Source organism: Passer montanus, unplaced genomic scaffold (genome assembly GCF_014805655.1).
Source record: "Passer montanus isolate IOZ18808 unplaced genomic scaffold, ASM1480565v1 scaffold65, whole genome shotgun sequence".
Taxonomy (NCBI): Eukaryota; Metazoa; Chordata; class Aves; order Passeriformes; family Passeridae; genus Passer; species Passer montanus.
The window spans coordinates 3,886,615-3,910,733 of record NW_024371593.1 but is presented as its reverse complement, the minus strand read 5'-3'; the positions used below and the strand labels follow the sequence as shown (position 1 = coordinate 3,910,733).

Genomic DNA, 24,119 nt, shown 5'->3' with positions numbered 1-24,119 from the left:
GACTGACAATATTTGGCAACTCAAAATTTACATCTATTTATTTAGGTACATACACAAGACTTCAGTAGAGTGTAAAGTACAGCCTTATCATGGGTGTTCTCAAAATCAAGCAGAACTACTTAACCTAGTTATCACAGCTGCTTAACAACATGAATTTAAAAAAAAAAAATCAAAACACTAGTACCCACCCACCCTGAAAAGGGAGATCATACAGACACATTCTGCTGTAACACACAGCACTCTTCAGACACTTTACATACACCAGCAACACAGGCTTGTGTAGAGATGGACACCCCAAGAAATGCAAACTCACCCTGAATAACTGACATTCTTACCTCAAAGAGGATGTGAAGTCAGAAAAGGAAGCCCAGCCAGTTTCTTTAGCTGGCACAGTTGCTTCAGTACTCCACACAGCAGAGCCAACAGAATCCAGACTGGCACCATGTGCAGTCTCCATGGGAACATCAAAGTTTGCTGACCAGTTAGGTGCTGGAAAACCATCACCAGAGTCATTAGGAGCAAATTTCTATAAAGCACATGAGTGCACATATGCCTAACACTGATTCCCTCTATGTACATTTCATAAAGAGAAGCAAGATTCATAACTAGACTTAAAAGCACATGCAGAAAAATCCTGTACATCCTGTTAAAAAATTAATGCATTCCCTAAAAGGAAAATTCTGCTAATAAGGCAGAATTTTAAGATCAGTAATTCAGAGTACTCTGCTAAAAAAAAAAAAAGTTTATCTGAAGAACAAAACTAATAAAACAGATTAAATCACAAGTACCATACTGCTTTATCCTTTAAATTAACCTCAATATTTGTTACCATTTTTCATACTAATTTCTATAATAATGAAAATCACAAAAAAGTTTTATCCCTTTTTTAGTTTCTTCAAATAATTTCTCATGCACTAACACCACTGCTAAATTTCAGAAAAGTTTAAGGCTTTTTACAACTTAAAATAATTATTGATATTGTAAATTTGGGAGCAACTGTGAATAGCATCTAATTTAGGATAGGTCAATTCAAAAAACTTCACCTACCCAAGGGAAACATGTTTTTCATTAACACTTACATACAAAAAAACAGGCTGAAAAGGAAGCTCTGACTAGCAATTAGAAATTCCAACCCAGGCAGATATGGGAGGAGACCCACATGGATCAAAACTTGTTTGACACACAGATGCCAACGACACCAATCTGACAAAAGAAAAGAAAACCCTTAACTTTTCCTTCTAATTTAATTCCTTACAGTCTAGATAAACACAGGGCTTTTACTTACAGACATTACCAGTTTAACAAAAGCCAGTTTAGTCTGACTTGAATGTGAAAACTTTTCAGCCTATAACATCAGTTAAGATTCCACATAAGAGTCTCCTGATGTGTATCTTTCACTCACATTTGAAACCAGAACAATGCAAGTTCACTGAGCTTCTGTAGGAAGTCTTCTAAAAGAGCACTGTTAGACAAAAAGCTAATCTGAAAGGCTTCCAGTAAAATACTATCTTTTGGGTAACATGTCAGGTTTTTGTAGGCACTTGGTATTTATAAATGAGCATTTAATCCTCCCCTTTCTGACTACTCCTCCTTTTTTAACTCTTGAAGAGGAGAAACATGAATTTTAAAGACAGTAAGCAATTTAAGACATGTAAGGAATCCAAACTTCCCAATACGTGCATGCTCTTTGGCAAGTGGGAAAGACTAAGACAGTTGGAATAAAAGCAGTGAACAAGGAAACTCATCAGGCTGCTAGATCAAACAATTGCCTATATCCCAAAGCACCAGGAAAAAAGCTACATACGTTCACTTAAGTCTACTTCCATTTTGTCCTCTGTATTGGTGTGGGACTCGAACAAGTCTTGTTTAGCTCCATCCTCTTCTTCAGAATCTGTACTTTCTTCACTGTCTGTACTGCCCGAGCTTCAAATACAAAGAGAGAGTTTACATTCTGGTTTTAGTATAACAACCTGGGCACAGTGCAATACTGCAGAGTTTCAGGCTAGGGAGAATTACAATTATTTCTGACAGATTACTTGAGGTGTAATTTCAGCTCTTAGTAATCCCCTCATTTATCTCTCAAAGAAACAAGGTTTAAGACTTTTCACTTGATCACACGAAGAGGCTTTCAGTAGATATTCAGGGAGGCTGAGTTTTGGGGACTAGATGCTCCTTCCACTCAATGCATTTTCCTTTGTTCACAGCCATACTGGTACACTGTGAGGACAGCAAGGTCTAACAGAGGTGTGGAGCTGGGCTGCCTTGTCCAAAGCAAGGACAGCCGGGCCAGTTTAGAAGCAGAAGGAAAGAACATACAGCAGGGGAAAAAAACCAAAACAAACAAGCTAAGAAACCCAAAGTGCATCTTCTACAAATTATGGCTGGAAAACAAAGCACTAGAGCCACATCTCTGCTGATTTCTCCACAGAATGGAAATACCTAGTTATGCTGAACAGTCTGTACTAACAGACAGACTGAACCAGAGGACAGGTGTATTACTGCAGGCTCACTATACTGCTATTGGGATGAGAAACACCCTTCTCACCTGGAACGCCTCTGGGACTCTGGTGCAAATGTAATATGTTTTTCTTCCCAAATGTCTTCTTCATCAGAGCCACCATCATCAAACTGCTGTATCCGCTCCTTACAGCATGCCTCAAACAAGGCTATATTGCCCTAAATACAGCAAAAGTATAAAATCCATATTACATTAGCAAACATCTTGAAAATACATGACTATTCTGAAGAGAACCTTAAGCGTTTCTCTAAAAGCAGCAGAAATCCAGAATGTCTTAATTTAAAGCCTGTCAAGAAAATACACAGTGCTGCTTGTTTTACTTGGCTACTAAAAAGCTGAGTGGACCAAAGAACACTTGGGAACTTCCATCATGTTTAAAAAATGGGATGTGGGAGAGCTTTCCAGACAACCATGGCACAGAGTACTCCAGCATTATTTTCTGTAGTGGGAGGTCATTTTAGCTCAACCAACAAATAATACTGAGGGTTCAGAGACTGTGTCCTTACTTTCCTATCACTACAATCACAGTGAAGATTTAAATAGCTTCTAATCATAAAACACAAGTGTGCAATATGCACAAAACAGATCGAAGCCCAATCTTAAACCCAGTTATACAAATTAGAAGCAATTCTGCTTAATACTGATCAGAAAGAGTGTCTTCCAATTAGCAAATCTCATTATATGGGAATCAGGCAGGGTAAGTATTTTCCAGTGATTTCCACATAAAATGAGTAAATACAACCACTGCCAAAACTCTGAGGTCATGGCAAAGCTTAAAAGACAGTCATTTTTCTGATAATACTGGAACACATACTTACACTTTCATTTGTATTGAGGGTAAAGTTGATGTCTGAAACCCGATCAAAAGAAACACTACAAGAAAAAAAGAAAGGTACTCAATAAAACAGGACTTCCTATTGTGACATAAAGACATTTAATTTCTGCTTGGTTTCTTATATTCCAATAATCTAAAAATAGAAGATAAAAGACAGTCTCCAACACAAAACACTCAAAATTACACACCAAGGAGACCTGTCATTCCTGTGATTTTTTTTTTAACTGCTAAATACTTTTAACAAAAACACAGAACATTGCCATCTACAGCTAGATGTATGCAACAAGCATAACTGAAATTATATACCCAAATCTCAAATACTGTATTGCTATGTACCTAGGCCTAAAGATGCCTAACCTGACTATGCTCTACCATGATATACCTCAAAATCCTGCAAATATCTGTGTCTGCAGTTCTTATATATTTTAACTGATTTCACCCTTCTATCAAAGGACCTTTTCAACAGGAAGGAACAAAATCAAAAATAGTATCAAGTTCTGTTTCTTAACAAAAGAACCCCTGAAATAGTTTTTAACTAATCACTGAAATATTTTCCTGAGCATAACAGTATCTATTAGGCTTGACATATCTTTACATATCAGAAGAGTTCATATGCTCTTTGTCTAGTCATAAGTGCATTCAGCAGAGCACCCGTGACTCCTCCTCTAATATTCATTGCATTCCCAAGTAGGAAAAAGGTAAGGGGTCTAAAGGAACCTAAGTTGTGAGTGTGACTGTATGACTGACTGCATGATACTATGCAGGGAACTTATCATTGCATTCCCAAGTAGGAAAAAGGTAAGGGGTCTAAAGGAACCTAAGTTGTGAGTGTGACTGTATGACTGCATGATACTATGCAGGGAACTCGGAGTGTGACTGATTCTTGCACAGAAGGCATAACTTCAAAGTAACTTCACGTACAGCTTAATTCAACTCATGAGTACATCATCAGTGTACCTGTCATAAGTCTTGAGACCTCTTTATGTAAGTAGTCATCTTCTTTCTACCAAGAGAACAGACTTCCAAAGACATGAACTTAAAGGAATTCCAATTCCTACCCTTCCCAAAATCCACTTGCTTCTAACAAAGTTAAGGAGCATCCTGTGTTACTTCATCTATCATATCTTAATCTCCAATCTCAGCAGGTTCTGTGGTGTAAAAAAGCAGCAATGCTTCTTAGATGGAAGACAGGCTTCAGTCAGAATCACTTACTAAACATGTCTTATAGAAGAGCACTGAGATTATTATAAAAACACCCTTCTAAAAACCATCTTGAAGTAATGCTTTTTATGCCTATCTGCATATTCTGGCATCCCAAGCCATGAAATCTTATAAAAACAATTATGAACTTTACCATCTGCAAGAACCCCTATCTCCCCTTTCCCCTTTAATGCATCCACTTACAAAGAAATATATCAGCTTTTCTGAGGGGTAAATTCTGTTGTGTACTAGTTTTTGTTTAGTTTGGGGATTTTTAACCTGACCAAGACTGTTCCCATTTCCTCATCTTTCACCTAACACTATTTGTAGAAATCAGTCTTAACTGCCTCAACCTTATAAACAAAAGTAGATTTACAATGCCCTTCCTTACTCTCTCCTACAGAAAAGTACACTCAGAGACATGCTGTTCCTCTCATCCTTTCCAGGAAAACTCAGAAGTAGAGCTATTCATCTGGTCATCAGCAGGGGGAAAAAAATCCACTTTCAGACAGAGAGAAAGTGAAAGCGACCCAAACAATATTAGGTCAACAGAGAGCCACAGCTGTCTGTTAAAGAGCAGTGTTATATTTCAGTTTTTTGTTCACAAGCACAGTGTTCTCAACATCAGCACAACCAGAAGATTAGAAAAAGAAGAGAAGCTGCTGCTTCCCTCTGTTCAGGGAAGCTTCTATCAATGCACAGAGATGGCACAAAAAGACAGGACTGATGGCAACTGCTTCACATCAGTAAATGCTTGTACTTATGACCAGCAAAACCACAGTCAAAAACAGTCAGAAAGAAAACTCACAAGACTATAGCCAAATTCAGTGTAATATTATACTCACTTGCCAATGTCATCTTGATCAGCAAACTTCTCATCGTTGAAGCCAAACTGGTCAATAAAATTGGACGTCATTTGTTGCATCTGATAATCAGAAAAGGCCTGGCAACCCCAGGACCAACGACAGTGATATAATGATTCTACTAATACTCTAAAATCTATTTGCCCATTTTGCTTCAAAGAAATAAAAGTCTATCTAAACTAAACATAAAAGGACAGGCAGAAGATTTGTCTTAACCTCTGAATTTTGAAAGGTAGCATCACCTACAACCCTGCTCACATTAAGTGATTTGAAAGCCAATCTAACAGCTTTCAATAAAGAAGTTAAATCTGTTAACATTAAACAGCACCTTTCCATTACAACCCTGCTCACATTAAGTGATTTGAAAGCCAATCTAACAGCTTCCAAATACACCCCAAAGAAACAGAGAAACAATACTATATAAAACAAAAAGCTGTCTTTGCTCAAAGTAACATGAAGTTAAAATAGTAAGAACCAGAAAAGTAAACTATATATAGATACTAAAGCACAGTTGCATATTTATTATGCAGGTATCACTAGCAAAATCAGTCTCAGGCACACACACCAGCAGCATCTATTAAATATTAGAAGAATGAAACCGTTGAACATTTTACATCTCAGTGCAGTGTCACTGACACAACTGTGCTGGTTTTTTTAGTAAAATGAGTGTCAACTGCCAGCAGATTGGTATATACACTAAGGTACATGTGGGCATCATCTATCCCTAAAAGAGCTTTTGTCTCTTATTTCCCAGGACTATCACTAAATTGTAAATTACTACACATCCTCTAGGGACTTTTAATAGTGTTATTTCCATGTGTAAAGTCAGCCAATGCTAAGATATTCTAGGAAATAAAGCTGTCATGTCAACTCTTGGTTTGTTGCCCAGGTAGCTGAGGGGACACAGTATGGTGGTAAAGTTGAACAAAGTGAATATGGAAAGAAAACAAAAGAACGTTCAAAAACCCCAAGTTTAGATTAAGGCATTATGAAAATTGAAGGAAAAAGAAAATATATATAAAAGGAGGAGGTATACAGCAAGACAAACTTGAAAGAAGCAGCACTGGACCATCTGCATTTCTCCAGATTAACTACCTGGAACTGCTGGGATTGCCTAGGCACAGCAGGTCACTAAGGGGATGCATGAAAAGCACAGAGACATTAGAAGATCTTACTTTCTCACTAAAGCTGCTAAAGATAGCACCCAACTTATGAAGTTTTTGTACAGGTGCACCTTATAGGTACAAAAGCACTTAATCAGACAAAAATGCATCAGATTCTTTAAGATTGAGCCACCCCCCACAATTCAAACTTAGACAAGCAATTACTTATTATAAAAACTACAGAAAATGCACAAAATACTAAAGCCAATATTAGATTAGGTAGTTACTACACAGCTGTTAGTGTGATCTGAAAGATTTTGGTTAGTAACCCCGACAAATAATGCATCTAAAGCATCTGATTCCATCCAAGTAGATCTATTGGTAATCTTGTGCCACAAGGCTCCCACTCTTTCACTACCAGCAAAAGAATTCAAAGAGATGCTTATTAGTCTGGTAAGACACAGTTGTGTGCATGCACACATGCCTAGGTTTTAATTTAAACTTTCTAGATTTATATTTGCTTGTGAGAGAAAATAAAAGTTCCACTGCTTTTTAAAAAATTCCTTAATTTACTTTTACAGAAAAAGCAACTTAAGCTGTTAAAAGAATTCAACTCACCTGCTGCAAAGAAGAATCCTGTGAGAACCCCGTTTCTTTAAAGTCTATTTCATCATCACTGGAAGAGTGAATGTGGCAGGTAGTAACCTAGACAAATAAATTGGGTCATTGGCATAGTAGGTAATGTATTTATTTATTTCAGATAAAATAAATTGTTTTAATGCTTTGTCTTTCTATCCTACTGAAAACTGTGGAGTTTGGAGGTAAGTTTTCAATTAAGTTTTACTTATTACATCAAGTACCTCCAAGTACATGATTATCTATCTAAAGAGCCAATTAGTGCCATTTTTCACAAGCCTAAAATTCTTCCTCTTTACATGATCCTTCTTTTGGTCTTAACCAAGACATCATTTCTACCAAGAGGAAAAATAACATTCATCTGCAAGCCCAACACACTTATTTGCATTCACAGGATCAAGAAAAAATGCCTTATGTCCATCTTTTAGCCCTGTTCACAAGTTGCACAGTTTCAGATGAATTTCCTGTTGCTTCTATTGACACCTGCTAACATTATGCTCCAGTTAATATTTATATTGAAATAGTGAATTCAACAATTAATTATAGCCCAAATAACAGAACACTAGCAGAAGTTAATGAAGCCACATGCAAAGCACACATTCTTGGAGAAGTCAGGTAAAACAAAATTCACTAATTCATCTCCTGACATCAGAAACTGCCTCTGTTTATTAAAGTCTCCAAGTGATTGCTCTTAGTCTGTATTTTAACATGTTTACACAAACCTCTTCTACTTGTGTAGTGTTTTTCCAAAAGTGTAATCGCTACAACTGCATGCAGAAGAAATGTGGCAGGTGCACAACAGTAAGCAAAGTTACTGAAGCAAGGTCAGTAACACAGGCAGTGGAATGCAGGTAGCAGTCTTCTGTTAAACTTGTACTGGGTCATTTACATCCTGTAGAGAAAGCAATCAGCACCAGCTCCTGCACTTCTAGTTTGTACTCTCAAGCAGAGCAGAGTTTTCAAGGACATGACCTTGAAGAGGTAAAGAAATCCTCCTCCTTGCCTGGGATTAGCTACACTAGGTAATGAGCCAGTTAGCTATTACAAGCTGATCGTCTGCATCATGCCTGCACAAATATTAATGATATGGCTTTAGTTGAAAAGTAAACTAAAGAATTACCAGTTCCATAACTCAGCAACTAGAGGGACTCTTTAAAAGTACACTGGATTTTGGAAGACTGACAGTGCTGCTTATAAAAAGAAACTGTCCAAGTCAAGCAGCAGCAATTTTCATACCTTACCCATCACTACTTACCAGATCCACGGTATTCCTCTTGTTGGTTTCTCCTAAAGAGCTTGTGCAGAATGTTTCCCATCGCTCTCTCACCTCCTCTGGAAGCTCTAGCACAGGAAACAAAACACCGAGCCAATTAGAAACTATCAAAAATGAAGTATCACTTAATTTTCTAATGTTTTTTGCTGTTCTAACAAAAATACTGGTAAGAAAATATACATCCTCCTAAATCCATAAATGTAACTCCATCTAGAAAACAAGTCCAAATTAAGCAGGACAGCACCTCTTTGCATCTATTTCAGGGAGTTTTAATACTCTTTGCAATGAAAATATTTAAGCATTTGTTTAAGGATGACTGCTTTAAATTGAATACTTCAGAAGTAATCCAGTTTTTTTCTTATTTAATCCAACAGTTCTTTTTTTAATGTCTTCTAATTTAAGTTTGCTTAATATCCTCAGCATCTGATAATGAAAGCCCTGAAGATAAAGGTAGCACCATGAATGAATACCTTTGATGAGCTGCTGGACTAGTGTGCTGTTTGGCCCCTTATCTGTACTGTGCACAATGCAGTTTGCTATCCTTGTCAGGTGACCCATGTAGCCGTGCCTTCTTCCTCCTTCAGCCCTGCAAGAGACCAAGAGTTCATCCGCTGCACTCAGAGCGACTCCAACACCGTACGTTGTTGTAGAACACTGCCAGAGTCAAGATGCTACACAAGACAATGGACTGGGGTTCTTAAGTTAGACTTGCATCCTTAAACCACAGGTTCACAAAAATATTTAAGAATTTAAGGTATCAACTGGTTTGACTTCACTGAGCCAGTTTAGGAGACTTAACAAGAACATGAAGTACCAAGGACATACAAGTGTTTGTACTGCTTGTGTGTGTGTGTAGAAAGCAAAATGCACACAAAATAATCAAAATGCATTAGCAAAATGATGACAGAATTAGCAACTGATTCAGAGCTTTTAGGAAATTCCTGTGGCTGAGAGTATTTTGCAAAACCCAAAACCACCAAATATTCCCTCAGAGCTTTCAGCCTATGATCAAAAGGGAAAAGCATTCTTAAGTATGCTTTAGTATTTCAAGGCTTCTTAGCATTACATGTAGCATACCCATTTAAGTTAGGGTCATTGCTTTCCTGAAATTTAGGAACAACATTTACATGCTTACCAAAGCTAAAATTACAAAGCTATTTAAATAATTCACACAGAACTGCTTTGCAGAAACAGGAATTACCTGTTTGAGTAGTGCTCTGAACACCTACTGCCAGTTGGAACCACTCTAAATCTGACCACACAGAGATCATGAGAGGTCCAGCTTGGACTAATTCTCTACCATTTGGCTGCAAGCCAACCAAACTTTTGTTGCATCAGTTTAATGTTTTGTGTTTTTAAAAAAACCAAGAAAGACACCCTGTCACCCAGCTAGACAAACGTCCCATGACTGCAATCTTTGTAAAGTGACAGCAGCTCATGAAGTACCTTATGTTATGCAAACACAGATCACATGATTTTATTTTCCACCACCATTTAACATATGAGGTAACTGAAATTATGTTATGTCTATGCAAGATATCATGAATAAACTACCACAACAGTGTTTACAGCTTGCTTAGGTAACAAGCACATTAAAAATAAGCAGCACAGGATAATAGCAAAGGTTACAGTTTCCAATACAGGATATGACACAGAGCACCTCTATTTGACAAACTAGACTGACTTGACATTGCCTAGCCAGAAAGTCTGGAATACAACTTTATCTTTTGTTAGCAAATGCTTATTAATGCCAGCGAACCAAACCACTTTTATTATGTCAGATTTCTACCAGCAGAAAGCAGTCACCCTTAAGCTTCTAGAGCTGCTTCAAATAACGTTAAGTGACAGAATACAAATGGACTAAAAAAATACCCATTTCCTGAAACAGCTAAGCTAAAAGTACCCTCAAAGCTTTGTCTTTTACAGCTGGAGCCACACCTCTACAAAACTGGATAAAGGAGTGAATTTATTGTAAGTCTGTTTTGGGATAAAAGCACTACCTAAGGTATGAAACACTATTTTCTTCACTAGCATTCCCAAATGCAAGACTAAATATTTAATTCAATCATTCATATGGTAAGCACTGGATCAAGAACAGTCTTACCCAAGCAAAACTTAAGTTTTAGGTTGGAATTACAGAGAAAACTTTTCATATTTCTCTCCTATGAGAATCTAACTGCCAGTAAAGTAGGCAATTCTCTATAAGCTCAGGAGAATTGATGTAAAATGGAAGACATTCAGGAGAGCATGTTTTCTACAGTTAAATTTAGCACATTCCTTTTTCTATTATCCTCCTTTTCACCATCCTCGTTTCCAGGTCAGTTACATTAGCCATACATTTACTATCTGATTCACTTAAGATGCCAATGTTTTCGTCAGTGGAAAGATCTCAACGTTCCATCAAACCAGCAGCATTACCCCAGTTAGTCAATTCAATGTTTTGACAGGTCAGAACTAACATTTACTGTTCAGTACCTCCAGAGCTAAAATTATCTGGCCTTCTTGAGAACATTTTACCATCTCAGGTGACAACTGAGAATTTTTTCTCCCGCTACAAAAACAGTTTCAGACAGTGTTAGCTACTTGAAGCTTACATCCTTTCAAACACAATTTTAGAAGTCTATTGCTGAGGAAATTTGCTTTTACTATTTAGGAGTCTGATGCTTCCCAGTATGTGATATGCTTTGATGTGTTCACAAGTAATTCCCAACTGCTTACTGGTGAAAAGTATCTCCTGACCCCTAAAAACTTAATAGTATGTTTATGTACTCAAACATGGGTAAACTTTCAAGACCAGAGTAATATCTTATACATGGCAAGACTGACAACTCTTGTGCTCTCAAATGGTCACAGGAAAAAGAATTAGAATGCTACCAAAAAGTACAAGAGAAAGCTTTAATTAAAATATTAACATACAGGTGATTTTAGAACTGGCTAGATCGCTTCTGAATTGGTTATACATTCATTTCACAACTCAAGTCTTATTTAGACAATTGCAGGGAATGAAGAAACTAATTACTCACTGTTTCTTCTCATTCATCTCCCATGCTTCAAGTATTCTTTCTATTAATTGGCACTTAAGGAAGAGCTGTCAAAAAAGCAAAATATGCTTAGTAGCAGTAAAATGGAACACTATTTATGCATTTTACAGTTGATACTAAAGTCTGCTAGTCTATTCATTTCACGTTCAGGATATATACTTTCATTAAAGGCTGAAACTCCAGCAGTCAAATCAGAGCCAGAAACCTAACAGATAAACCTGTATTAATTCTACTCCTCTTTCTAAGTGCTGTGTTGCTGTAGTAGCATAAAGCTACTGAAATAGTGATTTTAAGCCTTAAAAATAGGAAGAACTTCAGGGAAAATGAATACTTGCAGCTATTCATCATGCTCACTTTGAAGCAACAAAAACAAAATCTACTCTATGGCAGTTTCAGGTTTAACACCCTGAACTAACATTTTAAGTAAAAGCAGAAAGACCTTTTTTTCATTCTATACATTAAGTAGAAAGGGGCGTATTTTATGTAAAATTAACTGCATGAAAACAGTAAAATTCAAGAGACTTGTAAAACACAACTTACATGTTTCAGTAAAAGATTGTCCCCACTGGAATCCTGATCTGTAATTGTGCCATTTTCCGTGTTTTCAAGAGGACTTGCAAGAATCAATGCAATACAGATTTCTACTTGAGTATGCAAAAAGTTATTCCACGTATACTTAAAAAACATGTCCTGAAAAACAAATTCACCGAGGTTTACACAAACCAAAATCTTTTCATTAAACATAAACAACAGTCTCAACGACCTAATTGTTTGAATGACTATACTGGAAGAAATCTTTTAAGTTTTACACTAAGTATTATTGTACAAGAGAAAATCTGTGACCCACAAAACCAGTTAACTTCTGTGCTTGTCGTTTTCTGAATGCAAGGAACAATATACTGGATCAGAACAAGAATGCAACTAACTGGATTTATTGCAGGGGTCACAAGTAATGCACTTTCTGACTATGAAAACATAATAAGATAGAAATAATGCTCCCTACTTATATTCCTTCTGCCAGCTGCAGCCCAGAAAGCTCCACAGTCAGAAGTGCTATTTATGACCTTAGAAGTCCTTGACTTTTTTGAGTTCACTTAACCTTCCTAGTATCTATAATATCCTTCTATAAATGTGCTCCTCACTTTAGTGAGATTCCTTATAAAATTGTATCTACCTGTTTCAAACCCATCATCCACCACTTCAGATAATCTAGAAGCAGTTTAAGATTATTAGCAAAGTACAAGACAAATACCGAGGTTGAAATATAATAAACAGCTTCCATTTAGTCAAGTTCCTGCTTCTCTGCATTTTTTCTCTTAAACACAAGTAAGATTTTTGTCAAGCCTAGTTATTTTAGGCTCTATTCACTGCAAAATTCAAATGATTGCTGTCACTGGTAAAATGTAGTGAGTTCTGGAAATATGTGCAGTGATTGGAACAGTATTGAACAATTTTAGTCTCATTCAAAGTACAGCTAAAGGTCTTCAATCTATCTTCAGTCCTTCTAAACCAATGACATTCACCCATAACTTTTCTGAAGTCAAATCTGCCAAGTAAAATGTGCTGTTTCAGCAAACCACATGAAACACTGAGGTTTCCATGGCTACAATTACTTTTTTCCTTATGTAAAACCTGCAACAGAAAAGTGTGTTCAAACCTCATTGAACACAGTTCACAAAATAATCTATTTACAAGAACATGCAAGCATTCATAGTGTGTATGCTCCCTTAGACAGTGGATCTAGGAAAAACTGCAGCTACAGTGAAGTCAGCTATTTGTATAAAAGTTAGTACCTGTCTACAAACCTAATTGTGAAGAAAATTTGAGATGGAAATATTTTGATCACACTCTAATAATCAGTCACTGGAAAAAGGGGTTTTGGACTAAAATCAGGTAAGAGAAGGTATTTACAATTTAAGCTTGCAGCTGCCAACTTAGAAGTTTACATATTGTTATTCAGTAACTAGCTTAAGTTCTACATTATTTCAAGTTATTTTTTAATCAACCAGCATTTGGATTTCTTGGGTGAACCAAGACACAAAGAGTACATCTGCTATAGTGGAAGTATGAGGTAGGAAGTACTCAAAACACATTGTTCTTTGCTGATGTGAACATGAGTTAGGTAACTGAGTCTGCTGTAGACCACCTTGCTTTGAAGTTTGAAGGAGAACAAGCTACCAAGAATAACTGCTCCTTTACAGGACACTGCTGAGATACCATTTCGTAGGCCATACATTAACTGAGAAACACTTTGAGGGAACAACTTAGAGAAAAAATTCAAATGGCAATGAAGCATTGAAGATGGCTGAAAACTCGAGAATATCCAGTTGAAAATAAGCTTATTAAGAAAATCACTTCATGTATTTATGAAGGTGTAGCAAGTAAGAACCATTCAAGTGGTCAGAAGCAAACAATTTCCTCAGACAGATTAACGGTAAAATGCAGTATTAAAAGTTCTTAAGCCAAGCAATAGACATCACAATACAAAGGTGCTGAAAAGTTAGGATGGAAAGTAAGTTAGAGTGGAAAATTATCTGCAGAGTCAGAAAAAGCAGACAAGATCTTAACAGCAATCCATAAAAATGAAGCCAGCATAAAGTTCTTACCAGTATGACTCCTATGCTGTTAAGTTCTATAAGCTCCTGATTTACACTGCTTGTATTTGTTTGTAAAAGGCTAGATATTAATCTAATCACATTTAAACGTGTGTTTCCTACAGGTGGATCCAGTACACCCCAGGTTGTCTTCATGACGCTTTTCTGAAAAAGCAAGAAATTTGATACATAAACCCATTAAAATATCTTATTTCAGCTTACTATTTCTACATACAATAACTGAATAGGGCTTAAAAATAGATACATTTATCAGCTGTCTTACCTTCATCCTACAAAAATCCCCTATTTTTAATTCCAAATACTGTAGCTTATTTTAATTCCACAGACAGGAAGCACTGAAACCAGTCACATGAAAGCGACAACTTAGTAAAAAAAATAATAGCTAACTACAGACAGGATCTCAAAGTAAATGAAGTCTACTCAACCTTGACAGGAATTACAAGATAGCTCCTCAGAAATAATTCTCACTCAATCCAGCTATATTCTACATTACTACAGCGTACACAGAACAGCTAGGTAGACAGTCTAAATATATTATAATATATATAATGCCTCAGCAACCCTAACTTCATATATTTTCAAAAAATTTCACATTCATTTCTCTGTTAAAATCTGCAGCACCCAGTTCAGGGTGCAGTGCCCCAACTGAAATTCTGCCAGTGCAAATGTGAGTGGAAGATACAAATGGATCACAGGTAAATCCCCTATTTATACATTTTTTCAAACTTTGGCAAGAGTATGACAGAGGTAAGTTGCTTAAATCAGGTAAAAAGCCCAAGGAATTTAGCATGCCTAGGGTGCAGAGATATGCCACGGAGCTAAGTTACTTGGGTCCTGGGAAAAGTCAAGAGAATTGCACGAGCCTAATGTGGGCCATTACAAAGTTCCAAACAACTGCAGTATCTAAATCCATGTTTCCTATCCAGACTGGATTTCCAAGCAGAAAATAGGACCTCCCTTGAGACTATACAGCAAATCTCTTTTTGTTGCTTTTAGGAAGAAGTAACTGCTCCAAGGTTGCTATGCTAATTAAACCAAGTTTGTGCTGGAAAAGCACAAAGCACTGCTGTTCATTATTACTGTTTGCCTCAGCCAAAGCTCACAACATGCTAGGAAGTAGCCTGGGTGCTTGCCTGAAAGTTGTCAGACTGGGTTTTGTTTATTATAATCTGCCTACAACAGACACATGGTGAGTTTTGCTTCAATTAATTTGTTAACACAAGATTTCACTTACTTTTGGAGGCTCAAGTAGGAGCTCATGGAAGGATGAAAGTCGTGCTTTTATGGCTTCTAAAACACTTTTGTTGACAGAATATGTGGAATTGCTCATGCCTGGAGGACAGATCTCTATATGACCTTCAAATCTAAAATGCACATAAGCAGAATTTAATTAGTACCAAAACTAGTTGTAAAACATCTCTAAGGTATGTAACAGTTCTGAAAGGATGTGAAAATAACAGAGGTAAAAAATGCAAAAACCTAGGGTTACACACATATAAAAATTAAGTGTGATGGTTGAAAAAGATTTTCCCAAACATTAACCCTAGTATTTCTAGGTTTATTGTGCTTGAAATCCCGAAAATAGTTTTGAAATTAAAATGTAATTTTTAATTTGTTTTATTGAAGCAAATAAAGAGCCTTGTTTGTCTATCTGAAACAACATAAGTTGAATGTACCAGAGAAATCTGTTCAGCAGTTTCTCCAAATTAAGTTGCAATAATACTACAAGAAACTTTTAAAAAGTCAATATTCAGTCACTGCACTACACCTATTTACTCTATTCCCTGTATCCAGGAACAAACTGATGAAATGTATTTAGTCTGATCTGTCTATTGGTACTCACACTAGAAAAAGCTGCAGAAAGATCAGTCATTTGGTGAAAGTGCAATAATGCCAACCATAATCACTTGATTTGCATTTTTACTCCTTCAGCTACAACAGGTCACAGAAATGGTTTGGTCACAAGCACAAGGAAGGCATTTGCTACTGCAGGCACAAATCAAGTGAAATAATAACACTTACGTCTGTCGTCTTGTCTCAAGTAAGGTCAACAGGATTTGGATTGCACTGACAATTGCAGATTCATTTTTTTCTTTATGAAAAATATTAGACAGAAGCTGCTCTATGATTTCTTGTCTGAAAAGAAAAGCATTGGTAACAGATGAAAGCACTTCAGGATACAGCTGTTAGTAGAAGTAACTCCCACTTACCCACATAAAAAAAGGGAAAATGGAATACAGGAGGATCTTTTCTGGCAGAAACATACACTTAGATTAACTTAAAACAAGTAAGAGAACAAAGCTAAAGTGTCCCATATTTAGTCTGCACAGTATCAAGCTGACCTCCACACAGAAGATACCATTCAATTGGGCAGCACTGGAAATAATTTAATGAGACAACTTCTCTCCCACATTCCCCACTAGAAAATCCTCCAGGTGTCCTCTGCTTACTTGCCAAGTTATTTTTCATTACAAAAACAAAAGATGGATAGTCAAGAAAATTACCCTGAAAAGAGTTTGTCATTTCTGAAGGTTTTCAAAGTCAAAAGTTAAAAAATAGTTTCTTATGAAGTGAGAATAAAATCAAAAATTCACACCAACTTACTTCTCTAAACTTGCAAGCAGTGGGTCTGGTTCTGAACTGTTCTGTACTTGTAGCATCTGGTCTCTGCTTAGACGAATAATTTCACAGAGTGACTGTGATGCATTTGAATGCCTCTGAAACAGAAAAACAGCACTTTGCACTACAAGAATAATAACATGATGGACTCTAATTCTTCAGTTAAAAAAGGTGTAAATTTCAACATGAACAAGAGCTCACCTACCCAAAAAATATTCAGGCAGTAGCTTTATGCCATAACTAACCCTTAACAAAACAAAAACAACCCTTGAAGCGTGAGGCAGGAATCTATTTCCAACATTAAGGTGGCAAAACACGAGAGCTGAATCTTCCAACAACTTCAAGTATGCCTAAGGCTTTGATATGGATCTCAAAAAGAGTGCAGGCAGGTGAACAAAACCACATAACCTTCCTCAAATAACCACACTTAATAGAGAAATCAGCTTACTGAAAAAAAAGCAAGCAGAAAACAGTAAAACTAAAAGTTCCAACACTATGTTGTACTGAACAGATAGACCAAGGGGAGTGCCAGTGATGCCTTAAGTTTTAGCTTTTGTATTTTTCAGATCCTGTACTGCATTAGTGTGTAAGTGAACTTCATAGAGTGTTAGTAAGCTGTCTTCAGTTTGGTCACACAAAATCCTTCCAGGTATTAGAACCAATGTCACCATCACAGCCTCAGGCCTGAAAAGTATCAACTAAAGTGAATCGGGGGAGAAACAAACTGGGGCAACATGACTTCATTACCTGAAGCTATAATTGGACAATTAACCTCTGATATGCAAATAGACCAAACTAACATCTGAGAAAACTCATGACCACCATCCATCTTGGGTGTAGCCTCTGGGAGGCTCTTGCACTGCCCAAGGTGTAGCTGTTAAAGGCCTTTAATAAATACCCACTTTGCTCTCTAACTCTGTCTAGCCTCTGTTTTAGGTAGCCAGTCCAAGGCATCAGCACACCAATACTTACATCCTCATCTTGAGATGGGTGTACGATTTCCACAAGCCGCTGGATAATTTTCTCCTCATTCAGCCACTGTAAAGATGTTTGTGGATGTTAATAAGAATTTTTCCCAAGTGAATTAATTAAATGAACTCAAAAAATTGAAAGTAGCCTTTTGACAACTGCCACAAGCCATAATGTCAATACTTCTAAATAAGGATTAACAGTACTTCAGAAAAGAGAAAAAGTAAAATCGGCATTTTGAGCCACAGTAAAAAAGAAAATCTTACATTAATTTCAACAAACTTTGATGCCGAAGTGTGTTTGGCAATGTTCAAAACAATTTAAAAATTGCATCAGGTGTATGTTAGACCTCAAAGACTGGGGAAGAGACCAGCCACTCAGGTTCTAAGTTGTCTCCAGCAGCAGTAAGGTTTTACTGGAAAAATATTGGCAGCTCAGGAAAAAAAAACAAAACCAAGAACAAACAAACAAAAACCACAAACAACCAACCCCACACACATCTAATATCGGCACATTCAACACATAAACTTAGTAAAGACAGCAGAAGTTAAGCCAGCTTAGAGTTCACACATGTCAGACAGAAGTTCTGCAGTATTTTACTTACATTCAGCACTTCTTGCCGGGGCTGTGGAGGTTCTATGCAAGTCAGTAGCCTGAGCAACAAGTCCATGATAGCAGAGGTCCCTATGTGCTTAATAATGAGGTCTACAAAATCATGCTTCCTCTTTAAAAAATCTACAATCTGCAAATGAAAAAGTAAACTTATATTTGCTTCACACATTTTACACGATAAATTACACCAATCACTTTTCATTTCACTCTCCTATCAAACTGACAAAATAGATGAGAACTTTCTTGAACACTTCTGCCACTTAAAGCCTGCAGTACAAGACAAGATAAAATAAAACCCAGGCACAGGGCAGATCCATACTACACGCAGTGTGTCCTGGGTCTCCTCTCAAACCCAACCTGCTGACCATAAACTACTTATAATCCAAAGCAGAGTCAGGTTTTCTTTTTGGTATGAATCAGTCTCATCTCTTTGCTTAGTGGGCAAAGTTCAACACAGCAAAACTCTTAATACAAACAGTGTCTCAGGTTTGAGAGTCAAGTCATTGCAGCTGTTTGCAGTACTGGACCACATGCTCTGAGTACAAGAGCATTTCTGAGCAAGGACTCCAAATGTTTCTCTCCTAGTTCTAAGTAATTCTTCACACCAAGTCAGGATCACTATCACTGATTCAAGTCATCTATGTTTGCTTTTAACAGCAATAAATGCAAATATGATCACATAAAACACTGAGGCAAGCTCCCTCACACACTGATGGCATAAAAAGCTCAGGCAAATCTGAATCAAATACATCCTACTCATCCAAGTGTATTTTTTAATCATGTGCCTAATGAAGAGGTGTCTTCAGCTAGGGTGAAACCTGAATGCCCTCTTTTGACTCTGCTGCTATCCCACAACTGAGTATCTTAAAGCAGAATTGCTGAGTACAACAGCTTTATCAGAGCACTTGTAAAACTGACGAGTTTGCAAATAGTTACCTGTTCTGGTTTTCTGCTGATAAGAATACTTAACACCTTGCTGAAGAAACTGGCCAGTAGAGGGTTTAGAGGAGATTCATTTAAGAGGAAGCTGTACAGTTTCAGGAGTAAGGATTCTTCTTCTCCCAACCTATCATTGATCTGTGAGACATCTGATGTAAGCAGCTCACATGATATGTTTGGGTATCTGGGAAAAGAAAAAATTATCCATCACTCATACTTTGGAACTCTCATGCTTTACCAGCTTCTGAATTCAGAGCTGGAAGTATCTGACTAAATTTTCAAGCAGGGTTGGTCTATAACTAAAGTAACAAACTAACACCAAGTAATAAAACCACACATTCAGCCTGTAAGCTCTGTTTTCATTTAAGAAGGGCACTACTTCAATCTTCAGTAGCAATAAAACACCAGTAGGGAAGTTGACAAAGGAAAGAGCAAGCTTTCATTTCAAGATCTCTTGTTAAATCCATCTCTTCAAGTACTGACTTCTTATTTGCTTCAATTTCCAACTCTACTAGAAACATTTACAGGAGGCTTGGTTTTTCAGAAATGGTGAAGTTCTGCATCTAAGATTGTAACTTATTTCACATTATTTTAACACACCATTTTAAGAAAAAAAGCACCTCTCTGTACAGACACTAAAATAGGCCAAAAGCAGTAGAAGTGCTTTTCTACAAACTGCTAGATGGATTTTGAGCTTGAACCTTCTAAGCAAGCCAGAAGTCATGGCCATACTCTGGAAAGGTAAATATCAGCATTGGGACTCTAAGGACATTGTTCCAAGGAGTATCATGAACCTTTTAAAAGGCATCTTCAAAACATGTTACAAATAAACAAAATAAAACTAACCATTCAGTTATACTATCCAAAAAAGGTTTTTCATTCAACTATTTTCTTAAACACAACTACAGGAATCTTAATGTGAGTCCTGGTTGGACCTTTTTTTAGCAGCTCCTTTGGATATGAATCAGTTTTGGAAGCATTTGTGGATAAGAAGCTTCCATTTGAAAATGATGCATATATTAGAATAATTTACTTAGAAGTTCCATGAAGCCTTTTGAAAACATAATCTAAAACACACCAATACTGTACTATACACTAGCACACAGGGATTCACACTATCAAATTAACTAATTTATTTAGTCCTCCTTCCACCTTCTAAATCTCCCCCAACCCCAAAAATTTTCCTACTTATATCGAATTTTTTCATCCATGTCTTGAGGTGGCTCTTCAATAATAAATGAAACTAAGTCTTCCAAACATTCTGACTTCAGCAGAAACTCTATAAGTTTGCGATTCTGAGCCTTGCACTCCTGTAGAACATCCTCTTCATCCATCAACTCCTTCAGTGTTACATCTTCTCTCTCTAGAAGTGTATCTATGTGTGATGACGAATGGAGATCAAATTTCCAAAACATGCTGGTCTGTGTAAGAAGAATAGCAATATATTAGCAGTAGCCATTATTCTAACATCCAAAGGTAAGAGTTAGGCAGGGCTTTACTTACACGAAAGGAACATGCTAATTTGCGTTTAAAAAAAAAGGTATTTAATTTGCTTTTCCTATTCCTTGTTTTTAATCTATGTATTGAGTCAGATTCAGAGCTATTTGCTCAGCAATTAATCAAGCTGGGTGATGAAATGGACAGAGAATAACTGCACTGAAATATCACCCCCACCACTGAAGAAAACATCTATAAAGGTAGAGGAATTAAAAGAATTTTAGCTTGCAGGGAGAACACTTCAGAGTACAGGAGCTAATTTCAACACTACACTAATTGTCCCTGCCTCCACAAACTTGACAGAGGAGGAATATCAAAGGCCAAGGTGTGTTACACAAACATGTCAAGGGCAGTGGCCCCAAGCACTGAAACACTCTAAGAGGCTGTAACAGACCTGTAAGAATGAACAACTTCACCTTTTCCTATAAAATGCTTTGGCACCTCTATATTAATTCTGTTTCTCCAAGACACCTTTTGAACAGTTGCTACTGAGACAACTGTGCTATCAGAAAAGAATATTTCAGTCTACAATATATGCAATAAATTCTTGCTTTCACCTCTCATTAAGATCCATACAAACACTTCATTTCCAGCCAGCCCTGAAAACAGGGCTTTTACATGACATTTGACCTCTGACATGGTATTAACTGGGCTTATATGAATGCAGATGTTAAATCAACTGAAAAGAGATACTAGAACATGCTAAGAAAAACCTTCCTTTCCTTACAATTGAAAGCAGCAGTTTTGAGCAGCATATTTAAAGAAAGAAAGAAAGACTCCTTTTGCTCCTTTAGTAAATATTTTCAAAATGTGAAAGATTAAATCAATGTATTAGTTACTGCTACACATTAGCAATATCAGCTGTGAGGACATGTAGTTAAGGCATGGAATTCCAGAGAACAGTATTACTTTGGCAAGGACACTTCTGTAAACTGTAGGCTGTATACAGGAGCAAGCTTAAAGGCAATAATCCAGCTATGCTGCTGTCATACACTCAAAAAACCCCACAAATATAGAACAGAAATGCCCAATTCTTTTGCAACTAAGAGGCAGCATTTAAGCACTTACTTCCAAGTTGAAATGGATTCAGCATGCACACTAGAGCTACTTAGAACAGCATTGTGTCAAATTTAGTAATTGAGCAGTTTGGAAACAGAAACAACCTCAAGGATCTAGCAAAAGCTTTGTGTCCGTGATCTTTCCACTAGCAAGACTTTCAGTATTCAGTCTAAATATTATAAAGCTTGGTATATTCATTATGGAGACATTTTAATTGCTTTGAGGGTTTTAATTGTTGCTTTAACCACAACATACTGATCACCTTACTCTGCTTGACCTTTTTACAGAAGCTGTAACATTCATAACTGGCCCTAAATGACACAGCTTTCTGTTTATAAAGATGGGGTTCAAACAAAGCCAATCAGGCAATGTACAGATTTATTTGACTGCAGTACTGGTACTAGTCTAACATCCCAGGCAAGTATTAAATGATTAGGAAGCAGAAAAAACCTATTTTGTACTAGAAGTATTAGTAAACTTTCAAGCAGGGTTTAACACTCCTGATCTTACAAATTAGCTTAAATCAATTTATACAGTTATAAAAAACACTAGCTTGTGGGTAATGCAAGCCACATACAAACTAACTGTGAGGAAGTGAAAACAGTACATTATTAAAGCCGGAGGATATTTTTTGATTGCAATTTTTAAACCTCTAGAAAGTAGATCAAATCCCTCCCCTTGCCCCAATTAGTGAAAGTACCATGCTCGTAAGTAACCATGATCAATGCTAAGTCGAGATGTAAATACCTCTGCAGTGATTAACGCTCATTTCAGTGGCTTCAGTGTATTTCTCAGTAAGTTATTTCAAGAGAAATTCAACAATGGAAAAGAGCAATAACAAAAAAAGAGGCGTACTACTGCAAACATGTTACTGTGTTATTTCACAAACTGTCTCCCAGGCAAGCTCCTTTAGGGGCTGCTCTCTCAATATGTCAGGTGCCGGCCACAGATTATTCCATCACTTCTCAACAGGAGCCCAGGTCCTTTGAAATAAGGAAAAATAAACAACATAAACTGTGCCAAAGGGAAAGTCAAGGAACCCTGAAGAGAAGAGAATTTTCTCAGGCATTATTACTGACAGTAATCTAGAATCAGCCTTCTATGATTGTGATTAGAAGTTTTAAAATCAAAACATGTTATTGCTATTTTTCTCAAAGCCTACTGTTCTACCCTCCCTCCCAAAATCTACTAATTCTGAATCATCACCATGCTTTTTTTCAAATTTCAGTCCCATTAACAGGGTAGGCATTAGGCCTTCTGTCCAAAACTCACAAGTGTGCTCCTTCTAAAACTTCACTACCTGCAAATTTAGAGAAAACTCAATGGATCAGATGGTTTGTGTTACTCCCAATGTTACTTCACTTTCAGCCAGGGCAGAAAAAGACATTTGGACTTAATGCAAAATACAAAAGACTTCCAAATATGAGACATGCTCAAGGTTAGAAACTACAAGAAGCAAAATAATCCAGGATGAAGTTAAAAACTTACATGTGGAAAGACAACATGTGTTAAAGTTGGTAAAGATGCTGCATGTATTTGTCTGTCTTTTGTAACATGTTAGTTTTCTATAATCTCTGAAAGTTTCCAGTAAGCAAGACTGACATCCAGTTCATTAAATAGTACTTAGAAAAGTTTACATGAACTTGATCAGCAAGTGCAACTTATGACAACTCAAGACTCTGAGTAACATCTAATATCCATAAAAATATTGCTTTGTTTTCTTAATTAATATTGTTAACAGATTCTTCTCTGAATGAATGCTGAATATCATTCCATGTAATAAACACTTGACTTAAATCTGAAAAGAAAAAAAGTTCAACAAAGCAAAGAAAGCCTGCTTTCAATTGCTGGCATACAGGTTACTGAAATTCTCACTTTTATCATGTGCTAAATGAAGAAATAATGCTTAGAACCTTTCAAACCGAGAAGGAAAATTAAATCGTCCTCTGTTACAGGGAAAGAAAACCACACAAGTATTTTAAACAGTAACTAATCAGGTTATTCTGGAGATTAAGTGCTTAAGTGGCATTTCTATCAAATGAAGTTGCTAACAGTTGTATCACAAAGTTTCTCTGTAGCTTCCACTGTAGCTGTGACAGCCTATCAAATGAAGTTGCTAACAGTTGTATCACAAAGTTTCTCTATAGCTTCAAGTGATGGTAGCTGTCACACACCTTTCCTGAACTCATTCCTCTTTTCAAGATACCAGACTAAGATGTGAATTTCTGTCAGAGAAGCATACAGTTTAATTTTGGACAACGCCTCCTATACTGGACCTTTTACAAAACAGACTAACAAGTGTTGAAAGCATCCAGAAGTCTTCAGTAAATATGAAAACTA

General features: G+C 36.7%; 1 protein-coding gene across 10 annotated transcripts in view; it reads right to left on the bottom strand.

The window, feature by feature from the left end:
* PPP6R3 (protein phosphatase 6 regulatory subunit 3) overlaps positions 1-24,119 on the bottom strand; it is a 51,040-nt gene that overhangs the window by 8,845 nt on the left and 18,076 nt on the right. For 5 of the 10 annotated variants that reach the window (XM_039728258.1, XM_039728259.1, XM_039728260.1 and 2 more), the window contains 18 exons: positions 20,412-20,644; positions 19,221-19,407; positions 18,277-18,414; positions 17,676-17,741; positions 16,689-16,801; positions 16,107-16,220; positions 15,319-15,448; positions 14,076-14,228; positions 12,010-12,159; positions 11,452-11,516; positions 8,899-9,014; positions 8,411-8,496; positions 7,138-7,224; positions 5,399-5,496; positions 3,337-3,391; positions 2,546-2,676; positions 1,805-1,923; positions 336-489 (listed from right to left, as the gene is read on the bottom strand). In XM_039728258.1, coding sequence (XP_039584192.1) covers positions 336-489; positions 1,805-1,923; positions 2,546-2,676; positions 3,337-3,391; positions 5,399-5,496; positions 7,138-7,224; positions 8,411-8,496; positions 8,899-9,014; positions 11,452-11,516; positions 12,010-12,159; positions 14,076-14,228; positions 15,319-15,448; positions 16,107-16,220; positions 16,689-16,801; positions 17,676-17,741; positions 18,277-18,414; positions 19,221-19,407; positions 20,412-20,638 — 2,189 coding nt within the window. In that variant the 5' untranslated portion in view covers positions 20,639-20,644. Of the gene's footprint in view, positions 1-335; positions 490-1,804; positions 1,924-2,545; positions 2,677-3,336; positions 3,392-5,398; positions 5,497-7,137; positions 7,225-8,410; positions 8,497-8,898; positions 9,015-11,451; positions 11,517-12,009; positions 12,160-14,075; positions 14,229-15,318; positions 15,449-16,106; positions 16,221-16,688; positions 16,802-17,675; positions 17,742-18,276; positions 18,415-19,220; positions 19,408-20,411; positions 20,645-22,634; positions 22,763-24,119 lie in introns of those variants that run through there. The other 5 variants (XM_039728253.1, XM_039728254.1, XM_039728261.1 and 2 more) reach the window with 3 other exon arrangements.